Source organism: Anomaloglossus baeobatrachus, chromosome 6 (assembly GCF_048569485.1).
Source record: "Anomaloglossus baeobatrachus isolate aAnoBae1 chromosome 6, aAnoBae1.hap1, whole genome shotgun sequence".
Lineage (NCBI taxonomy): Eukaryota > Metazoa > Chordata > Amphibia > Anura > Aromobatidae > Anomaloglossus > Anomaloglossus baeobatrachus.
The window spans coordinates 75081066-75102906 of record NC_134358.1 but is presented as its reverse complement, the minus strand read 5'-3'; the positions used below and the strand labels follow the sequence as shown (position 1 = coordinate 75102906).

General features: G+C 47.7%; 1 protein-coding gene across 2 annotated transcripts; it reads left to right on the top strand.

The window, feature by feature from the left end:
* Window positions 1-1518: 1518 nt before the first annotated feature.
* PDP1 (pyruvate dehydrogenase phosphatase catalytic subunit 1) lies at window positions 1519-18715 on the top strand. Of its 2 annotated transcripts, none has more exons than XM_075353046.1 (2): window positions 1519-1603; window positions 7712-18715. In XM_075353046.1, exon 2 carries the CDS (start codon window positions 7756-7758, stop codon window positions 9355-9357), a length of 1602 nt encoding a protein of 533 aa, XP_075209161.1. In that variant the 5' UTR covers window positions 1519-1603; window positions 7712-7755; the 3' UTR covers window positions 9358-18715. The 2 variants fall into 2 exon arrangements, with proteins under 2 accessions (XP_075209161.1, XP_075209159.1); XM_075353044.1 differs by lacking the exon at window positions 1519-1603 and adding an exon at window positions 1650-1788.
* Window positions 18716-21841: the final 3126 nt, after the last annotated feature.

The window sequence follows — 21841 nt, the reverse complement described above, 5'->3', positions numbered from 1 at the left end:
TGGTTCCCACAGGTTGTTTCTCTCAGGCTCCTCACAGGCTGTTTCTCTCGGGGGCGCCCCAGGCCGTCTCTTTTGGTTCCCACAGGTTGTTTCTCTCAGGTTCCTCACAGGCTGTTTCTCTCGGGGGCGCCCCAGGCCGTCTCTTTTGGTTCCCACAGGTTGTTTCTCTCAGGTTCCCCACAGGCTGTTTCTCTCGGGGGCGCCCCAGGCCGTCTCTTTTGGTTCCCACAGGTTGTTTCTCTCAGGCTCCTAACAGGCTGTTTCTCTCGGGGCGCCCCAGGCCGTCTCTTTTGGTTCCCATAGGTTGTTTCTCTCAGGCTCCTCACAGGCTGTATCTCTCGGGGGTGCCCCAGGCCGTCTCTTTTGGTTCCCACAGGTTGTTTCTCTCAGGCTCCCCACAAGCTGTTTCTCTCGGGGGCGCCCCAGGCCGTCTCTTTTGGTTCCCACAGGTTGTTTCTCTCAGGCTCCTAACAGGCTGTTTCTCTCGGGGCGCCCCAGGCCGTCTCTTTTGGTTCCCATAGGTTGTTTCTCTCAGGTTCCCCACAGGCTGTTTCTCTCGGGGGCGCCCCAGGCCGTCTCTTTTGGTTCCCACAGGTTGTTTCTCTCAGGCTCCTAACAGGCTGTTTCTCTCGGGGGCGCCCCAGGCCGTCTCTTTTGGTTCCCAAAGGTTGTTTCTCTCAGGCTCCTAACAGGCTGTTTCTCTCGGGGCGCCCCAGGCCGTCTCTTTTGGTTCCCACAGGTTGTTTCTCTCAGGCTCCTCACAGGCTGTATCTCTCGGGGGTGCCCCAGGCCGTCTCTTTTGGTTCCCACAGGTTGTTTCTCTCAGGTTCCCCACAGGCTGTTTCTCTCGGGGGCGCCCCAGGCCGTCTCTTTTGGTTCCCACAGGTTGTTTCTCTCAGGCTCCCCACAGGCTGTTTCTCTCGGGGGCGCCCCGCAGGCCATGTCTCTTATGGTTCTCCTAGGCCGTTTCTCTAGTGGTTCCCGCAGGCCATCTCTATCGTCTTGGGTCCCCCCAGGCTGTTTCTCTTGGGTCCTCCCCAGTCTCTCTTGTGGTTTCCCTAGGCCATTTCTCTCGGGTTCCCCACAGGCAGTTTCTCTTATGGTTCTCCTAGGCTGTTTCTCTCAGGGGCCCCGCACCCCCAAACCGTCACTCCCCAGTCATCTCTCTCGGACCACCACAGACATCCATCACTCCCTTCCTCCACACCCAGCCGGTCACCCCCCGCCCTCCACGGCCGTCACTCCACGGCCCCGCCTAGCAGCGCTCACACGCAGCGCCCGCCGTCCGTCACCGCTCTGTGCCCATTATAACCAGCGCCCTTGGCAACCTCACTTCAAAGAGCCGCCTGAAGAGGGGCGGGAAAATTGCAGTCATAACGGCCAATCAGGAATTAGGTGGGAGGTGCTTTTTCAGAAAGCGGTGCTGTTATTGGTCGGAGGGAGGGCGTGGAGAGAAATTTTCGCCGCTGAAGGACGTGCATCTCTGGTGACGTCACAGAGGAGATTATCGCTGCTCGGCGGAAGGTCGGCCGCTCCGGAGCTCCGTGTGTCCCCAGTGCTGCGGTGGATGGCGGGCGGTGAGGGCGCTGAGTAGGGGCCGCAGGTACCGCTCCCCCCGTGCTGTCTGTGCGTCTCCTCCCTCCGCTGCTCTGTGTCTTGTCTTCTATGTGGGACTGTCTCCCTCCTTTTCCTGCGCTGCTCTGTGCTGTCCGCCGGGCGGGTGCAGGTTGTGGATGTTCGCAGCTTGTGACCGGAGAATGTGTGTGTGTCCCGGGCCCAGGCGGATCGGTACGTATCCTTCTGCTTCCTCCTTTTTGTCTGTAACGAGCTGTTATGTAATAGTCATATAATGTACAGGGCACTCTGCACACTGTGCGCCATTTGTCGGCGACTTTTAGGACAGAAAAATCGCCTCCTGGTCACCGTGAAATCAGACCCCACCACTGACCCTGTGATCTATAGGGGCAAAGTCATGTGACCCTCAACTGGAAGAGTCCACCAAATTTTGGATTTCCAGCATCGGAGTCGATGTCCCCTCATTGTCGCCTCATCGTCTGGGATCGGGGATCGTTGGCGTCAAGATTTACAACTTCAAGAAGTCGTGGACCGGGATGAGGGGGGGACAAAACAAGACTGGTATATTAAAGGGAACCTGTCATCAGAAATTTCGCCTAAAACCTAACAGATTCCCCCTCTGCAGCTCCTGGGCTGCATTCTATAAAGGTCCCTGTTATGATTGTGCCCACTTTCTGACCGAAAAAAAGTGTTTATAAAGTTGTACCTTTTTGGCTTCTGATTCTGTAAATCCGTCACGGGGGCGGGCTGCCTGATGGCCGTTATTCTGCCCCCTGGTCCTGTATGCCGCCCCCATCGCTGATTTCAATACTTCTGGACGCCGCCCACTGCTCCAGCCATCCCCGCGCATGCCCAGTGCCCATCTCTCGGGGATGAGCACTGTGCCCAGCGTCACCGCTGGTGACGTGCACGCAGGGTTAAGATTATGGGCGGTGCTGTGATGTTTATTCCTAAGCAACCGCCCATAATCGCGGGGCCGCGCTTTTCCCCTCGGCCTGCTTCGTTCTGCGCAAGCGCGCTGCTGGCCGAAGCAGGCCGAGGGGAAAAGCGCGGCCCCGCGATTATGGGCGGTTGCTTAGGAATAAACATCACAGCACCGCCCATAATCTTAACCCTGCGTGCACGTCACCAGCGGTGACGCTGGGCACAGTGCTCATCCCCCGAGAGATGGGCACTGGGCATGCGCGGGGATGGCTGGAGCAGTGGGCGGCGTCCAGAAGTATTGAAATCAGCGATGGGGGCGGCATACAGGACCAGGGGGCAGAATAACGGCCATCAGGCAGCCCGCCCCCGTGACGGATTTACAGAATCAGAAGCCAAAAAGGTACAACTTTATAAACACTTTTTTTCGGTCAGAAAGTGGGCACAATCATAACAGGGACCTTTATAGAATGCAGCCCAGGAGCTGCAGAGGGGGAATCTGTTAGGTTTTAGGCGAAATTTCTGATGACAGGTTCCCTTTAAGGACACTTCAAAAGGGAAAACAAGTAACCACACACACACACACACACACACACACACACACACACACACACACACACACACACACACACACACACACACACACACACACACACACACACACAGTAAATCTAGACCAAAAAAAGGCACCAATGTAATGCATCATGTCTGTAGATCGTGTGATGATATGGATCTGTTGGGTAGAGGCATAGTTGGGTCAGTATGAGGGTGGGTGCATCGCATAGGAGAGGGTCCCCGTATTAGGGGGGTTGCATTGTACCAGAGGGGGTGCATTGTACCGGAGAGGGTCCCCCATATCGGGGGGGGGGGGTGTGCATTGTACCGGAGAGGGTCCCCCATATCGGGGGGGGGGGGGGGGTGTGCATTGTACCGGAGAGGGTCCCCCATATCGGGGGGGGGGAGGGGGGGGTGTGCATTGTACCGGAGAGAGGGTCCCCCATATCGGGGGGGGTGTGCATTGTACCAGAGAGAGGGTCCCCCATATCGGGGGGGGGGGGTGTGCATTGTACCGGAGAGAGGGTCCCCCATATCGGGGGGGGTGTGCATTGTACCGGAGAGAGGGTCCCCCATATCGGGGGGGGTGTGCATTGTACCGGAGAGAGGGTCCCCCATATCGGGGGGGGTGTGCATTGTACCGGAGAGAGGGTCCCCCATATCGGGGGGGGTGTGCATTGTACCGGAGAGAGGGTCCCCCATATCGGGGGGGGTGTGCATTGTACCGGAGAGAGGGTCCCCCATATCGGGGGGGGGGTGTGCATTGTACCGGAGAGAGGGTCCCCCATATCGGGGGGGGTGTGCATTGTACCGGAGAGAGGGTCCCCCATATCGGGGGGGTGTGCATTGTACCGGAGAGGGTCCCCCATATCGGGGGGGGTGTGCATTGTACCGGAGAGAGGGTCCCCCATATCGGGGGGGGTGTGCATTGTACCGGAGAGAGGGTCCCTCATATCGGGGGGGGTGTGCATTGTACCGGAGAGAGGGTCCCCCATATCGGGGGGGGGTGTGCATTGTACCGGAGAGGGTCCCCCATATCGGGGGGGGGTGTGCATTGTACCGGAGAGGGTCCCCCATATCGGGGGGGGTGTGCATTGTACCGGAGAGGGTCCCCCATATCGGGGGGGGGGGGTGTGTGTGCATATATCATTAGGTGCATCGTGCCTGAGAGGGTCTCCTGTGTCCAGCGGTGCTTAGCACCAGTGGCTCACACTGTCCTCAGCCCGGTGTATGCCAGCTCTGCAGGCAGTGATTACAGGACATATACACTGGGACTTGGGTCACTTTCCACCTGTTACTATGTTACTATTACTATAGTAACAATAGTTAATAGTTACTAGTAATATTACTGTTCCATCTGACTATGCTTGTATATTCTAATTTTTTCCATTGATCATCTTTTGCCATCAGTGTCTGTTGCAGTCTCTATGAACAGTGGCTTCCTTGGGATCAGTTGGTCCCAGGACTGTTCTCCAAGTAACTACACTGGTGTTGTACTGTTGATCTGGGCAGACATTGGAGATGATGGGCACTGCCATCCATGGTGACTGTGGAAAAGCTTGGCCATCAACTAGACCCTTTGATCCTCCATAAAACTCCTTATGTTTAGGCTATGCAATTACCTTTATTGTCAGAGATCTGATCTCTTGGACCTCAACCAACCTTGAAAATGAGTATTAGCACAGGGCTGACTTCAAAATTTTTACTCCCTTACCCCCTCCCCCCTCTAGTCACAGCGGCACTCTCTACCCCCCCCCCCCACCCCCCTCCCGACTGTAGGGGTGATCATCCAGCCCCATTTCCATGAAACGCACTGTACTGCACTTCCCCGCTGACCTGGTGGCCTCCGCACTGCTGTATAGAAAGCTGTGAAGGGGATGCAACGCTGAGTAAATGTTGCACACCCTTCATTTTCTGGTTCTTTCTTTGTTGCTCCTCTATAGGGGTACCAGTCTGCCCACGTAGTAAATTATAGTGTGGCACACTTCTGTAGGGATAGGCATTCTAGAAATGTCGTGCATCGCTTGTGTGATATGGGCTGATTGGATCTGTAGGATTTCCTTGGCCATGTCTGATCTGTGAGTGGCCGGCACATGCTTTGGGTCAGTGGTTCCAGGACAATGGATATTGTGACTGGTTCCTGCCTGTTTCCAGTATATATCATGTATGGTAATGCTCCTCCTCATGTATGGTCCTATAATGCCCGCCTCCTGTAGTGCCCCTCCAGCTCCGGTTACACAGGCTCTAAAAATACCCAGAGCCTTTCATCCGGCTGAGCAGTCAGTGTCGTGTTACACGGTGCTCCTCGAGGTTTTGAATGAGAAGGTGACTTCTTGTGTATGCAGGACACATGTCGCGTGTCCACCCTACAGATGTTATGCTACGTTACTATGTCCGTGCATATATCTGCTTTGCAGACTCTTTTATTGTGCTTTATTTCCTTCTTGCTTTGCAAACTAAATTATTCCAGTAACCTCTATGTGTTGCACTATTCGTACTGAGGGACTACAGGGCGGTCATCTTTCATCACTAGGGGCCCCAATGCTGCATTAGACTAAATTCACCCTAAGGGGTACTTCTCACATAGCGAGATCGCTGCTGAGTGACGTTTTTTGTGACGCACCAGTGACCTCATTAGCGATCTCGCTGTGTGTGACACTGAGCAGCGATCTGGCCCCTGCTGTGAGATCACTGCTCGTTACACACAGTGCTGGTTCATTTTTTGGACGTTGCTCTCCCGCTGTGAAGCACACATCGCTGTGTGTGATAGCAAGAGAGCAACGATCTGAATGTGCAGGAGCAGGGAGCCGGCGTCTGGCAGCATGCGGTAAGCTGTAACCAACGTAAATATCGGGTAACCAAGCGAAGCCCTTTGCTTGGTTACCCGTTATTTACCTTGGTTACTAGTGTCCGCCGCTCTCAGGCTGCCAGTGCCGGCTCCCTACACAAGTAGCCGGAGTACACATCGGGTAAATAAGCAAAGCAGTTTGCTTATTAACCCGATGTGTACTCTGGCTAGGAGTGCAGGGAGCCAGCGCTAAGCGGTGTGCACTGGTAACCAGGGTAAATATCTGGTAACCAAGCGCTTGGTTACCCAATATTTACCTTAGTTACCAAGCGCAGCATCGCTTCCACTCGTGGCTGGTCGCTGGTGAGATCTGCCTGATTGACAGCTCACCAGCGACCATGTAGCGACGCACCAGCGATCCTGACCAGGTCAGATCGCTGGTGGGATCGCTGGAGCGTCGCTAAATTGTGACGGTACCCTTACACTCTTTGTGGGATTGGACGACAGTGATCTCCCATACCACCACCCCCCTCCCCCCACCCGGATGAACTAAATACACTGTAATTGTGTGTGACGTTCCTGCTTACATTATAGCCTTTTTCACGCATACAGGCAGGGTTGGACTGGCCCACAGGAGAACCGGAGAATCCTCGGTAGGCCCCTGTGCAGTAGTACGTCACTTACCTCCCAACATGATCAGTAGTTGGCACAATACACTTATTTCACTACATACAGACAGAGGAAGCATCTCACTCATTTTCCAGACTACCCAGTATATTCTTATGTAGAAGCGTTGGTAAATGTATGAATGTAATATTTGCATGTAGTTTCAGTGGGCCCCCATAGTTAGGACTGAAGCGGTAGATGGACATTGATTGCACAGAGCACTCCAACAAGCATGTTGTGGAAATTCTCTTCAATTTCACTACATATTTCCATCTTAAAGGGACCAGGTTTTTGCCACCTCATCGGAGAGCTGCATGCTGAAGTAAAAGAGACCATGATTCCAGCAATGTGTCACTTACTGGGTTGCTTAATGTAGCTTTTATAAAATCGCTGTTTAGTCAGCAGTAGCTTATCATTACAGGACTACTTGGTGTTCTGTAGGTAGTCCAGCATATTCATGAGCTCTGTATAACTGCTAGAACTGCTGCAGAGAAAACATTGATTTATCAAAATGACACCAAACAGCTCAGTAAGTGACCCATTGCTGGAATGTTAGTGCTAAAGATAAACAAATCAATTCTCAGGACCCTTATCCAGTCAGTATTCTGTGGCTTTTGGACACGTGGCCCTGCAAACCGCTTCCTACATACCGACATGTTTTCTCAGTAATATAGGCTGGATGTGAGATCTGTGTATCAGGGGTGCTGCTGTCTTCATTAGCTTATACATCAGCACAGCTTCTCTCCTGCACCTATGTTCTCTCCATGTGCTGTTCTCCTTGTATAGCCTGTTGTCTTTGCTGTACATAAACATTTAGATGCCTTCCCTCTTCTCTGAAGTTCTGCGTACACCCCCCCTCCTTGCTGCTGACCTCTAACATGAAGAGCAGGGAATAGGAGAGCAGAGAGCCATCACGAGCTGGGGATGTGAGGTTTTTTTTTTAATATATTTCTTTTTGCAGAGCACTCAGCTAGATAAAGGACTTAATTTCTGTATGCAGTAGCAGAATGTTCCTTTGTTTTTACTGCAAGTTGTTTAATTTTTGCATTTAGGAAGCAAGTGAACAGTAGTAAAACCAAAAAAAATCTATGCTAAAGTCTACATAGTTTCTGAAAATGTTTAGAATATATGTCTTTTGGAAAATAATTGTCCATTTTGTATCTGGGCAATGAAGAATGATGACTAATCTCCTTTTCTTCTCCGCAGGTTTCCCAGGGAGAAGTTGCTCTCCTTCTTTGTTACTGGATGCAATGTCTGTTCCTACACAGCTTCTGTTTCCTCTCATCAGGAATTGTGAACTTGGCCGGATCTGCAGTTCTGTGTGTTACTGTCACCACAAGTCTCTGTGCTGTCGGTCCAGTTACCCATCTGTGAAGCCTGTTCGATGCGGAGCAGATGGGAAGTTTGCTTCTGCCTTCCGACGACCCAGAGAGCAATGTTTTCAGCTGCGACAATATGTGACTACACCGCAGAGGTTTTACCTAACCCCTCCCCAGGTTAACAGTATCTTGAAAGCCAACGAATATAGTTTCAAGGTTCCCGAATTCGATGGCAAGAACATCAGTTCAATTCTTGGTTTTGACAGCAATCAGCTGCCCGCCAATGCTCCGATCGAAGACAGAAGAAGTGCGGCTACCTGTTTACAGACACGAGGCATGCTCTTAGGCGTGTTTGACGGCCACGCTGGTTGCGCGTGCGCTCAGGCTGTCAGTGAAAGACTCTTTTATTATATTGCTGTTTCTTTGCTACCTCAGGAGACTCTGCTGGAGATTGAACATGCCGTAGAAAGTGGCCGAGCCCTGTTACCCATTTTGCAGTGGCACAAGCATCCAAATGATTACTTTAGTAAGGAGGCATCCAAACTGTACTTCAACAGCTTACGGACCTACTGGCAGGAGCTGATAGATCTGAACACGGGGGAGACAACCGACGTTAAGGAGGCTTTGATCAATTCATTTAAGCGACTCGACAATGACCTGTCTTTGGAAGCTCAAGTTGGAGATCCAAATTCTTTTCTGAACTACTGGGTTTTAAGAGTGGCTTTTTCAGGAGCAACTGCGTGCGTAGCTCATGTGGATGGTGTAGACTTGCATGTAGCTAACACAGGAGATAGTCGTGCCTTGCTTGGAGTCCAGGAAGAAGATGGATCTTGGTCTGCGGTAACCATGTCCCATGATCATAATGCTCAGAATGAGTCTGAAATTCAAAGGCTCCGATCCGAGCATCCAAAGGAAGAGAAGAGCGTGGTAAAGCAAGACCGACTTCTTGGGTTGCTGATGCCCTTCAGAGCGTTCGGTGATGTTAAATTCAAGTGGAGCATCGATCTTCAGAAACGTGTCGTCGAGTCGGGACCAGATCAGCTGAATGACAATGAGTACACTAAATTCATCCCTCCCAGTTATCACACCCCACCTTACTTAAGCGCCGAGCCCGAAGTGATATACCACAGATTAAGGCCTAAAGATAAGTTCCTCATATTGGCTACGGATGGGCTTTGGGAGACTATGCATAGACAAGATGTGGTTAGAATCGTTGGAGAGTATCTGACCGGCGTTCACCATCAGCAACCTATAGCAGTAGGAGGTTACAAAGTTACTTTGGGACAGATGCAAGGTCTTCTTATGGAAAGAAGGGCCAGGATTTCTTCCGTTTTTGAAGATCAAAATGCAGCCACCCACCTTATAAGGCATGCCGTGGGTAACAATGAGTTTGGCACCGTTGACCATGAGCGACTTTCAAAGATGCTCAGTCTTCCCGAAGAGCTGGCACGGATGTACAGAGATGATATTACCATTATAGTGGTTCAGTTTAACTCTCATGTTATTGGAGCCTGTCAAAATCAACCGCAGTAATACACTATTATTGTGTCTAATGTACCAAAGTTATCGGGGCTTGGACATTTGGCATCATTTATATTGATTGGCATGAAACTTACAACTTGGCGCTGTAACTTTTTTTTTTTTTTTTGTGCAAGTTCATTGCATGGCGGATAATGGCTTATGGTTTAAAGCGGTTTAGTAATCTCAATTGATAAGTCATTCCACCGTGACCCTGTAAAATACTTTCTATGGGGTGAATGTTACTAAATGCTCTACAGTTGGCTGTCCTCTTCCACTGAAGAGTCAGTCATTGCCTAAGGAGTGTATAGATGATGCTATATGAAGATGGTTATGTAATATCAAGTTCTTCCTTCTAGCTCTTCCTATTGAGGTCACTTTTGGACATTATCACGCTTATGAGTATTCCGGCCCAAAACTGGATTAAATGATATTGGAGGGATGATTGCCAGAACAGCCTTGATTCTAGCTGCAAGACCATGGCTAGAAGTTGGAGTGGTGGTCGAGCATGTATGGTGCTATTTCATTAAAGGTTTACGGGACTAACGGAGGTGGCCAAGTAGAGCTTCGACCCGATCTGCACTATACGTGCTCGACCACCTCGCCATCCTATAATCTCAATGTGGTTTTGTAATATTAGAGAAATGTTCTTGGATTTTAGAAGGACCCAAGGGAGAGTTGCCTACTAATCAGACATGTAGGGTAGGTTTTTCTAGGCTGTTGAAACCATCTTTTCTAGTGGAAACTGCTTCAGGAAATGTTCCTTTTTTTGGATGAGTTTTTCATTTTTGTTTTTCCAGTTTACTGATATGACCGTGCCAAGCTTCATGCATTTTCAATCACGAGCCAAATCAAACCAGTGACATACACATGCTTTGATCCCAATAGGCGTTTTTAAAAACCGGAAGAAAAACTCCTAAATTACCAAACATTAGAACACTGAGCTGTTCTGTAATATCAATAAATAGGAAGAGTATTTCAAACATTTTTTTTTTTTCTTTTTTCTTCTATGTATTTTTCGGCTCTGCACCATTTCAAAAGATACCTCAGAACTCCGTGAGCTCGTACCTTTATCGTTTGTCTAGTCTTTAAACCTACTTAGGGCTATGTTTTTTTTTAATGAAGTGTGATCACTTATGGTATAATGCCACCTATTTATTGATCATGGTCTAGAGATGTGCCCCCCTCCCGGTTATTGGTTATGGTCTAAAGATTCCCCCCCCCCCTCTCGTTTATTGGTCATGGTCTAGAGACTTGTACCCCCCTTCCTTTTATTGGTCATGGTCTAGATTTTCCCCTCCACTTTCCTTTTATTGGTCATTGTCTAAAGATTTGCACCCCCCCCCTCTCGTTTATTGGTCATGGTCTAGAGATTTGCCCCCCCCCACCTTCCTTTTATTGGTCATGGTCTAGAGATTTGCCCCCCCCACCTTCCTTTTATTGGTCATGGTCTAGAGATTTGCACCCCCCCCCCTCTCGTTTATTGGTCATGGTCTAGAGATTTGCCCCTCAGAAGAAGCTTAGATATTGCAATGTAAAATCATGGCTATTTAAGGCCATCTTTAAATGCTGCTTTACTAAACCCCTAGTTTAAAGGGAACTTGTCACTGAGTTTTCCCCCTATAGACCACCAGTAAACCCTTTTATACTGTATTCTAGAATACAGTATAAAAGAGCCCAGGGTGCGCTTTATAACCTAAAAACAGCTTTTATCATACTCCTCTGTGGGCGGTTGGGTCCGATGGGTGTCACTGGTCTCGGTCCTGTGCCTCTCTTCTTCCTCCATCGCCGTACTCCTTCCCTGCTCCTTCTGGATGATGTGATTTACGTCAGCCGCAGAGTCCTCCATTGGGCTCCTGCACACATGCACTTCTCTCTGATTAAGGTATTGTAGTGTACGGGCGGTCTGTGACCTTTCTCTGCCCCTGTATATTAGAGTACTGTGCTCTGCCTGCAGCAGGGCAAAGAGAAGTGCGCAGGAGCACAGTCGCGGCCTTTGTGTGTATGACGCAGGACACGTCATCCACATGGAGCTGGGAAGGAGGACGGCGATGGACGGACAAGAGGAGGCACCGGGCCGAGACCAGAGACGCCCATCAGACCGGACCAACCTGCATCTGAGTATAATAAAATGTTTTTACCTTATACAGATCGGCCTGGGAACTTATACAGCATTCTAGAATACTGTATATATCGAGCCTTATAGGGAGCATATCTGGTCACAGGTTCCCTCTAAAGATCACCATAAATTAGGTACACGTTAACATTTTTAGCTTTTTCTGGAAGTCCTGTTTTTTCTATGGTTGTGGACAATCGCAGCTTGTAGTGGTGATGTGATGGACGGGATGGCACTGGGGGCAGTGGAGCTCCTGGCCTACTTGGTAAGTGCCAGGTTAATGACGTGTGCCATAGCTTATGATTAACTATATGTATCCTTTCATGATGACGCTGGAGGAAAGATTCTGCTTACCTAGGATTACCATTTTGTTGATTTACTCCTATGGCCAGAAGGACTGGATCATAACTGGGCATCACTTATAAAACAGGACAAGACTGGTAACCAGTGCACTCCATACTAAGCCAGCTTTAGCGGTCACATATGTTAAAGAGAATCTGTCAATAGTGTTTTGGTATGTAATCTGAAATCTGAGTGCTGTAGAGACCCTGATTCCAGTGATGTATCACTTACTGGACTGGTTGGTGTAATTTGGACCAAATCCATCTCCTCTGATGTTGATGTAGCAGAGATCAGAATGTTGAACTGTGTATAACCTCGCCCACGCCCCTGATTGGCAACTTCCTTTGTCCACTGTGTATTGCAAGTAAGCTGCCAATCATTGATGGGGGTGAGGTGTCCCAGATTAGCTGGTCTTGCTTGTTTGATGGTCCAAGTGATTTCCTGCTGATACAACACTGATTTATATTAAAACTATAGCACACAGACTAATAAGTGACGCCGCTGAAAGCGGGGTCTCTGCCCCTACATTATACTGGAGTCCGATTTTTAAATGGCAAAATGCTGCTGGCAGATTCCCTCTAAGGGTATGTTCACACGCGGCGCTTTTTTTTTTTTTTTTTTACCACAAAGATGCAGAGTTTTTGTCCCAAAAAAAGCACCCCCGGCAAAAACACATTAAAAACGCAATGCGTTTTTACGCGTTTTGACCAATGTGTTTTTTAAAATCAAATCTATTGATTAGAAGGGCTCAAAAACGCTGGAAAAACACAAAGAATTTACATGCTGCATCTTGGGCGTATCTTCAAAAACAGCCAAGATACAGCCAACAAAAGTTTTGCCCTGTGTGGACAGCAAAATAGAAATCTCATAGACTTTGCTGGGAGAAAGAAACGCATGCATCTTTGTGACTTCAAGAATGCAGTGAAAGATGCCCTGTGTGAACATAGCCTAAAGGAAATTTGTCACTAGGTTTTTGCTCACCTAATCTGAGAGCAGCATAATGTAGAGGCAGAGATCCTGATTCCAGCGATGTGTCACTTACTGAGCTGTTTAGTGTTTTGTTGATAAAATCACTGTAATCAGCAGGAGATTATCATTACAGGACTACTTGGCGTACTGCCAGGTAGTCCAGCATATTCATGAGCTCTGTATAACTGCTAGATCTGCGGCAGAGAAAACAGTGCTTTTATCAAAACGACATCAAACAGCTCAGTAAGTGACACATCTCTGGAATCTGGGTCTTTGCCCCTACATCATACTGGTGTCAGATTAAATAGCAAAAACCTGCTGGCAGATTCCCTTTTAATATGGGCTGCAGATCTTTCAGGGGCCTGGCGTTGATATTTTGCCTAAGTCAAGCTTGTTGTTTCTTTCTGATTTTCCATTTTTTGGTTTTTAATACTCTACGTTATCCCCGATCCTGTGTGGTTGGCATTGCCTGCATCATTTCCTTTTGTGTATGGCCACCGTTTGCACTTTGAATCCACAACTTATAGGAAAAGTCAATCTACTAGAACGGCTCAATGTAGAAACCTGCGTTGAACATTATCTCAGAGTAACAAGCTGCTGCGAGTTCAGAGCTTCTCATCACATTTATTCGAGTTTGTGAGACAGATTTCGGCTAACTGAGGCTGCGTCTTACCAGTGACGAACTGCAAGTGTTTCCAGTCTCAATAGCTGCAACGCCAGGTGTTTTACGTTAAAGTTTGAGCCTCTCATACCAATTTATCCACAGGTTTCCAGGGTCCATGTGTTGTAGCTGTAATACGAACACTAAAATAAAACCTTAATGGATCCAACATGACTGTGGTTGAAAACCTAAGGCATGTGGAAGGAGTCTTATGCTGGCGTCACACGATACGGTATATCTAACGATATGTCGTCGGGGTCACGTCGTTAGTGACGCACATCCGGCATCGTTAGAGATATAGTAGCGTGTGACCGCTACGAGCGACTGTGAATGAGCAAAAATACTCACCTTCTCGTTGCTCGTTGACACGTCGTTTAATTTTCATAAAGTCATTCCTCTTTCTGCGCGCAGGTTGTTCGTCGTTCCCGAGGCAGCACACATCGCTACATGTGACACCCCGGGAATGACTAACACAGCTTACCTGCGTCCCACCGGCAATGCGGAAGGAAGGAGGTGGGTGGGATGTTATCTCAGCCCCTCAGCTTCTATTGGCTGGCAGCTGTGTGACGTCGCTGTGACGCCGAACGTCCTTCCCCCCCCAACCCCTTCCCCCTCAGGAAGAGGATATTCGCCGCCCACAGCGAGGCTGTTAGGTAAGTACATGTGACGGGGGTAAACGACTTTGTGCGCCACGGGCAACAAATTGCCCGTGACGCACAAACGACGGGGGCGGGTGCAATCGCTCATGCGATCGCTCGATAAATCGTCTCGTATAACGCCGCCCTTAGTGTTGACTACCATTAGTATTGCTCCGTTCTTTTAAGACGTAAATGGGTGATTTTGTCAAAGTAAGTATCCTCGGTGTTCCCAGTCGCTGCTCTCCAGGCCAGGAGGCGCTGAATGGAGCAGTAGATCGCACTCATATTCTCCGGTGCTAGAGCTACAAAGCGAGACAAGTGCTGCCTACGATTTTCTTAATCTGTGTCAGCATTGAATGAATCTGTAGGGCACAAGGGTGTCTTGCTGTCGTCCAACTTTCTGAACGCAGCCTTGCATCCAAAGGAGAACCGAGCACACGAGTGTCTGGAATGGTGGCAATCGGTGGGAAGTGATAACTCAAACCGGTATACAACTTTAATGTTGCAGTTAAAAAGAAAAAAAGTACTACAGTATTTTCCGGCGTATAAGATGACCCCCCAACTTTTCCAGTTAAAATATAGTTTGGGATATACTATATATACTCTAGTATAAGCCGACCCGAGTAATGCCCCCATTGTCTAGTAATGTCCCCTGCAGTAAGGCTATGTGCCCACGTGTGCGTATTACATGCAGTTACGCTGCGTTCTGCACCGCAGCGTAACTGCATGCGTCCTGCGTCCCCAGCACAATCTATGGAGATTGTGCAGGAGCCGTGCGCACGTGGCATGTTAGAACGCAGCGATTCGGCTGCTTGCCGAATCGCTGCGTTCTAAGAAGTGACATGTCACTTCTTTCGTGCGTTCTGCATGCTGTCTATAGGGAGAGGCAGCATGCAGAGCGCACGAATCTGCCGGCACCATGCGCTTCAGAACGCAGCTTTTCAGCTGCGCTCTGAAGCGCACATTTTCGGTGCGGTGCAGAGCGCACACGTGCGCACATAGCCTAATGCCCCCATTGTTTAGTAAAGTGTCCTCTAGTAATGAGCCCATTGCTTAGTAACGTCCCCTGCAGTCATGTGCCCATCCTTTAGTAATGTCCTTCTACTGGTCCCCTTCTTGTCCCCTATTATGCCATTGTTTACACACAATAAAAAATATTTTCACCTCTCCTCTGTTCCTGCAGTGTCCTCAGCTGCTTCTTGCAGTCCTCAGGCACATACCCCCCCCCCCCCCCCCCCGTGAACTTTTCTGGTGCCCGGAGTTGCCGCTGCTGTCTGCCGTGATGGCTTTACTGCAGTTGAATGCTTTGCAGCGCCATAAGGCATTCATCTGCAGTAAAGCACTGACAGCGGCGGTGGCCCTGTGTATGGGATGCGATCATGGGGGAGTTCTTGCGGACCGCAAGCACATTGACCCCTTCCATGATTTACGGCAGACAGCAGCACCGTACACCACTGTATAAGACAATACCCGGCGTATAAGACTACCCCCGACTTTTGAGAAGATTTTCAGGGGTTAGTTAAAAAGTCGATATGCCGGAAAATACAGTATTTTTCTACCCATTTCACGAACGAGAGGGAAAAAATGAAAAATAAACGTTTCTCCTTTGAAGACTTTAATTGATCTGGTACTAGGGGTCGTTCTTGGATTTTCTGACATCGACCATAGGACCGGTCTTGGCAGAACGTTTGGATGCCATCCAGGTTTTCGAGAAGCCACTATTTAGGGCAGAAACAAAATCTTTAATATAATACAATCTATATTTTTTGTTACTTTAAACTTTTTACTCTTCCTCATAGACAATCCACTCTTTTCATAATCTGTACATAACATTATTAGATCCAGTAAAAACCGTGTACATATTTCTATCTTCACGCATTTATCTAGTGGTTTATAAATAGTAAGATGGCAATTATTACCATTCTTATTATTTTAACACCATTCTGAGTAAAAAAATAAATAAATAAATGGACAGACAACCCCTCCAAGGACAAAATGAATACTTCATTATTGACTATGCAAAGAATGTGTTTGCTATTGGAAATTGTAGCTAAGATTGTCAAACAGCAGAATTGTCTGCAGATCTATACACTATGATGGGCTGTAAGTTTAGATTACTAAACGATGAATAATCAACTTTTGCATCTAGCTGTACTATCCAAGAAATGTTAAGTAAATTGGCCATTTATCAAAAAATGGAATGTCCTGAACTTCTTAACACATTTCAAAACATGCAATCAATGTGGCCTGTAAAGGGGGCTTTACACGCTGCGACATCGCTAATGCGGAGTCGTTGGGGTCACGGAATTAGTGACGCACATCCGGTCGCATTAGCGATGTTGCTGCGTGTGACACCGATGAGCGACTTTGCATCGTTGCAAAATCGCTCATCGGTGACGTGTGGGTCCATTCTCGATTATCGTTACTGCAGCAGTAACAATGTAGTTCGTCGCTCCTGCGGCAGCACACATCGCTATGTGTGACGCCGCAGGAACGAGGAAGCTCTCCTTACCTGCCTCCCGGCCGCTATGAGTAAGGAAGGAGGTGGGCGGGATGTTCCGGCCACTCATCTCCGCCCCTCCGCTTCTATTGGGCGGCCGCTCAGTGACGTCGCTGTGACGCCGCACGGACCGCCCCCTTAGAAAGGAGACGGTTCGCCTGTCACAGCGACGTCGCCGGGCAGGTAAGTATGTGTGACGGGTCTGCGCGATGTTGTGCGGCATGGGCAGCGATTTGCCCGTGTCGCACAACAGATGGGGGCGGGTACCCACGCTAGCGATATCGGGACCGATAGCCTTGAGGGTATGTGCACACGCTGTGGATTTGGTACAGCAATTTTCTGCATCAAAATCTGCACCTTCTGACAGAAAAAAAAAAAAGCATGCGTTCTTTGTATGTTTTTTTTTTTTGTTTGTTTTCTTTGTTTTCTTTATTAGCATGAACCTGCCAGGTCCTGTATGCACCCAGAACCAAGAGCGGTTCTGGGTGTATATTGCTAATCCCTGCCTAGCAGTCCCAGCCTATAGTAGCATAGATAAAGAGATCTGTAGAAAAAGTATTAGTTCCCTTGGCTAGTCGGCTTCCTTAGCATATGCACACCCAAAGTACTAACATGCTAATAAATGTGCAGCGTCAGAGGAATGGTCGATCTCACCGCTCTCTGCTGCCACCGCGCCAGACGCTGGATTTCGTCTCCGTGTGTATGATCATAAGTCCTGGAATTTCAGTCATGCGTACTACGAAGCCTGGTGTATGCGTCCCGGCTTCAAAGTGGTGTAGCGCGCATGACCGGAAGTCCGGGGACATTCTGATCATGTGCTCTGATCCAAAAACCAGCGGTGGCAGCAGAGAGGTGAGAGCGACTATGCCTCTGACGCTGCGCATTCATTAGCATGTTGGCATGCCCACATGCCCGTATGTGCTAAGGGGGCCAGGGGAAGGAACGCCCTTATGACTAGTCCCTGCGCTAATTAGCATATCATAAAGGATCTTTTGGTTCGCTTTAATGAAAATGGAATGGCTAAACGCAGGAAAAAAAAAACACCCCAACAATTGACATGCTGCAGATTTTTTTTTTCTGCACCAATTCTGCAAGGAGAAAAAAAAAAGCATTGTGCGCAAAACAATTCAGAAATCTCAGATTCTACTGGTTTCAGAATAGGCATGCAGAGTTCTCAAAAAAGTAATCAAAAATTGCATCAAAAAAACACCGTGTGCACATAACCTAAAGGCCACCACTGGAAAAAAAAATTAATCTCACTAACTGTATTAACCAAAAAGCTCCCAGAAAGTCTGAACTGCTGGTTTCTGTGGTTCTTTATAGCTATTACACTGGGAATAATAGTTTTTATAAAGCAAGGGTTTTAGTGCCGCATTGACAATGTTAGAACACACTGATACACAACCATAAAAAAACCCAACCCTTGAATCCGTGTTTGCAGATCTCACGTGAGTTTTCTCCAGGCTTTAATGCAATATTAGCTGCTCCTCGTCACCTCTCTTTGGGTCTAAAATTTCAGCTCTAAAATTTTGCGTTTCAAGTTGCACAGACGCCGGCTTTTTGTTTGTTTTGTTACATTACTGAGACTTATTGCTTGACCGGTGTCATCCTGCAGCTCTAACCTTAGGAGGCTCCATGATCTGGATCCCTCCTATACTAGTTTATAGGGAATGCAAGTATTTACGAAAAACAAAGCATTATTAAACTTTTTTTCTCCTTTTGGCTGTTTTTCTGTTTTGCCTCCTGGAAATGTATGATTTGATTAAACTGTGTGTGCCAGTGCCATGTATGAGCAAATTCTGTAAATATATCTTTATGGAACCTGGTCTCCTCCAAGTTTCTAAACTTGTCCTTTTCTCTTCCAAAAATGACACTGATATTGCTCCCTATACCCATGCAGGTGCACTACTTTTTATTGGGGTCTTTTAACCCCTGGCGTTCAGGATAGTATATGCAGTACAAGTTTAGATCTCCGTTGGGTGAATAGCACTTCTCGTGTTTCGTATCAGAGCTGTTACAGTATTTACCCTTCTGATATGTTCCTTATTACACTGTATGTACTCCATGTGTGTAGTGTTTATGCTGAAAGAAGAATATTGAGTGCTGTTTGGTATGTAACCGCTTGTATTATTAAATACTTGCTGAAATATTCGGGGCTCTGACTGTTATTCAGTGTAATTTTTTCTGAGACTGGGCACTTTGTCACAACGATACCTCTTTCAAAACAAAGGGAATGTTTATGTGGCAATATTTTCAGTTGGAAAAAATCCAACCTTTATTTGCAGAAGAATCTGGAGAAGAAATCCAAGGATGACTGTTGGATCACTGCCTTGTTTTCGGAGTTTGAACTGCTGTGGATCCACGTGCGTTAATCTGCATTTGGCTTCCTAGCACTGATTTTTAGGGCTTAGGGCTCATGGCCATACAAATTAGTCCAATCTCTGACTACTCGTGGGTGTTCTGACTGAAGAATGATTGCTTCATATATTTCTGAGCCTGTGATGCTTGGGTGGGGAGTCTGCTCATTGTGGTCCAAGAACAGACCTCTTTACAACCGCTCTCCATGGTTAGGCCGGAGTCACACTTGCGAGTCTCGCATCGCATCACCTTGCACGACCTGCTGCTCTCAGATCAGGAACATCTCAACTGCATAGACATACATGCAGTCAACCTTCACCTGTCAAAGGAGAGTGCGGCCATGCCGGGGTGATGCAATGCGAGACTCGGTGAGTCACTCGCAAGTGTAACTCTCTAGCCTAAGGGGTACTTCTCACATAGCGAGATTGCTAGCGAGATCGCTGCTGAGTCACGTTTTTTGTGACGCACCAGTGACCTCATTAGAGATCTCGCTGTGTGTAACACTGAGCAGCGATCTGGCCCCTGCTGTGAGATCGCTGCTCGTTATACTCAGTGCTGGTTCATTTTTTTTGGATGTTGCTCTCCCGCTGTGAAGCACACATCACTGTGTTTGACAGCGAGAGAGCAACGATCTGAATGTGCAGGGAGCAGGGAACCGGCGTCTGGCAACCTGCGGTAAGCTGTAACCAAGGTAAATAACGGGTAATCAAGCGAAGCCCTTTGCTTGGTTACCCGATATTTACCTTGGTTACTAGCGTCCGCCGCTCTCAGGCTGCCAGTGCCGGCTCCCTGCACAAGTAGCCGGAGTACACATCGGGTAAATAAGCAAAGCGGTTTGCTTATTAACCCGATGTGTACTCTGGCTAGGAGTGCAGGGAGCCAGTGCTAAGCGGTGTGCGCTGGTAACCAAAGTAAATATCGGGTAACCAAGCACTTGGTTACCCGATATTTACCTTAGTTACCAAGTGCAGCATCGCTTCCACGCGTCGCTGCTGGCTGGGGGATGGTCGCTGGTGAGATCTGCCTGATTGACAGCTCACCAGCGACCATGTAGCGAGGCACCAGTGATCTTGACCAGGTCAGATCGCTGGAGCATCGCTAAAGTGTGACGGTACCCTTAGAAGGAAACAAATCGCCACCATACACCTCCTAGATTAAGCTTATCTCATACCAGGACAAAAGCACCAGGCTTTGAATTTCCACATTCCCAATTCTTCTCTTCCCCCAACATCCTCTTTTTGTAGAGAATCTGTGGCCCCACATACATATTATTTATTTGTCAAACTTGTCTGCCGCCCTTCTCCAAAGACTCAGAGCGGCTCACAACATATATTGAAAATACTGTCCCTATTGGGGCTCGCAATCTAGAGTCCCTATCTGTATGTCTTTTGGAGTGTAGGAGGAAACTGGAGTACCCGGAGGAAACCCACGTAAACACGGGGAGAACATACAAACTCCTTGCAGATGTTGTCCTTGGTGGGATTTGAACCCAGGACCCCAATGCTGCAAGGCTGCAGTGCTAACCACTGAGACACCCATTAGTCAGCTACTCACGTGTCTTGAGACAAAAGTAATCAAATGTGTAAGGTCTCTGGGATTCTTCAGCTCTGAGTTATTGTTGACCTGCCTTTTATTTATCTGTTTAGCATTATATAAATCTTGTACTCTTGAAATCCTGGAGCTAGAAGCTAGACTCACAGATCAAATTATTTCCAGCTCTAACACTTGAGCACTGTGCCAGTTTTAACAGTAGTTTTCCACTGTGAACCTCGCGTCCCACCCTTACCACTTTCCATGAATAATAACATAATATAATATTTTATTCATTTATATAGCGCTATTAATTCCGCAGCGCTTTACATACATTGGCAACACTGTCCCCATTGGGGCTCACAATCTAGAGTCTCTATCTGTATGTCTTTGGAGTGTGGGAGGAAACCGGAGTACACGGAGGAAACCCACGCAAACACGGGGAGAACATACAAACTCCTTGCAGATGGTGTCCTTGGTGGGATTTGAACCCAGGACTTGTTTTCCTTAGGTTCCTAGTTGCGGCCGGGACTGCAAACGGGCTGGATATCCACACCTCAATTTCATTATCTATTGATCAGAGGTGTCTGGAACAATTTTTACTTTTTTTGCCCGGTGGTGGTGTCTGCAGCTTATAGGCCAAAAAAGTGGTGACAGGTTCCCTCTAAATGGGCACCCAGGGCCATAACAACATCATAACTATCTCAAAATGGTATAAATAAAAATTTCACTCACTTGGCAAAAAAAATGTGCCCTCACAGAGCTCTATCGACCTCAGAATGAAAATGTTATCAGTTTTAGAATTTTATTTTTTTATATACATATATATATATACACAATATTTTTTTCACCACTAAAGTAATTTAAAAAACACAAAAACTGGAGAATTTTTAGATTACTGCAATCCTACTGATGAAGAGAACTATATTGCTAAATTATTTTTACCACTTAATGTACGTCGTAAAAGCAATTCCTCAAAAAACTCAGAGTTGCAGGTTTTGGGGTTTTTTTTCCCCCCCGCAATTTCTACGCTTTGGAATTTATTTTCCAGTACACTATGTGGTATAATCAGTGGCGTCAAACAATAAATAAGCTCTCATATGTCTGTGAACAGAAAAATAAAAAAAAGTTATGACTATTCGGAGGATAAACGAAAATACAAAAATTGGAAATTCGCTGTCGGGGAGGAGATAAAAGAATCGGTGGTCGTTTTAATGTTGCAAAGTGGTAGATGTAAACTGTGACCGTTTCATTTTTTTTTTTTTTTTATGGTTTTCTGAAGTCAAGAGCTCCGCTGCATGTAACATTGGCTTTATGTGACGGAAGGCTTCAGTGACCCCCCCCCTATCTTTCCAAATTGTGGCATAAAACTGAAGGGTAAATGC

What these genes read in the sequence shown, in the direction of transcription:
- PDP1 (XM_075353044.1), top strand. Translation starts at nt 1,734, where the DNA reads ATGTTCGCAGCTTGTGACCGGAGAATGTGTGTGTGTCCCGGGCCCAGG. An exon ending in TCCCGGGCCCAGGCGGATCG is followed by an intron (nt 1,789 to 7,711) that starts GTACGTATCCTT and finishes TCTTCTCCGCAG; the next exon opens with GTTTCCCAGGGAGAAGTTGC.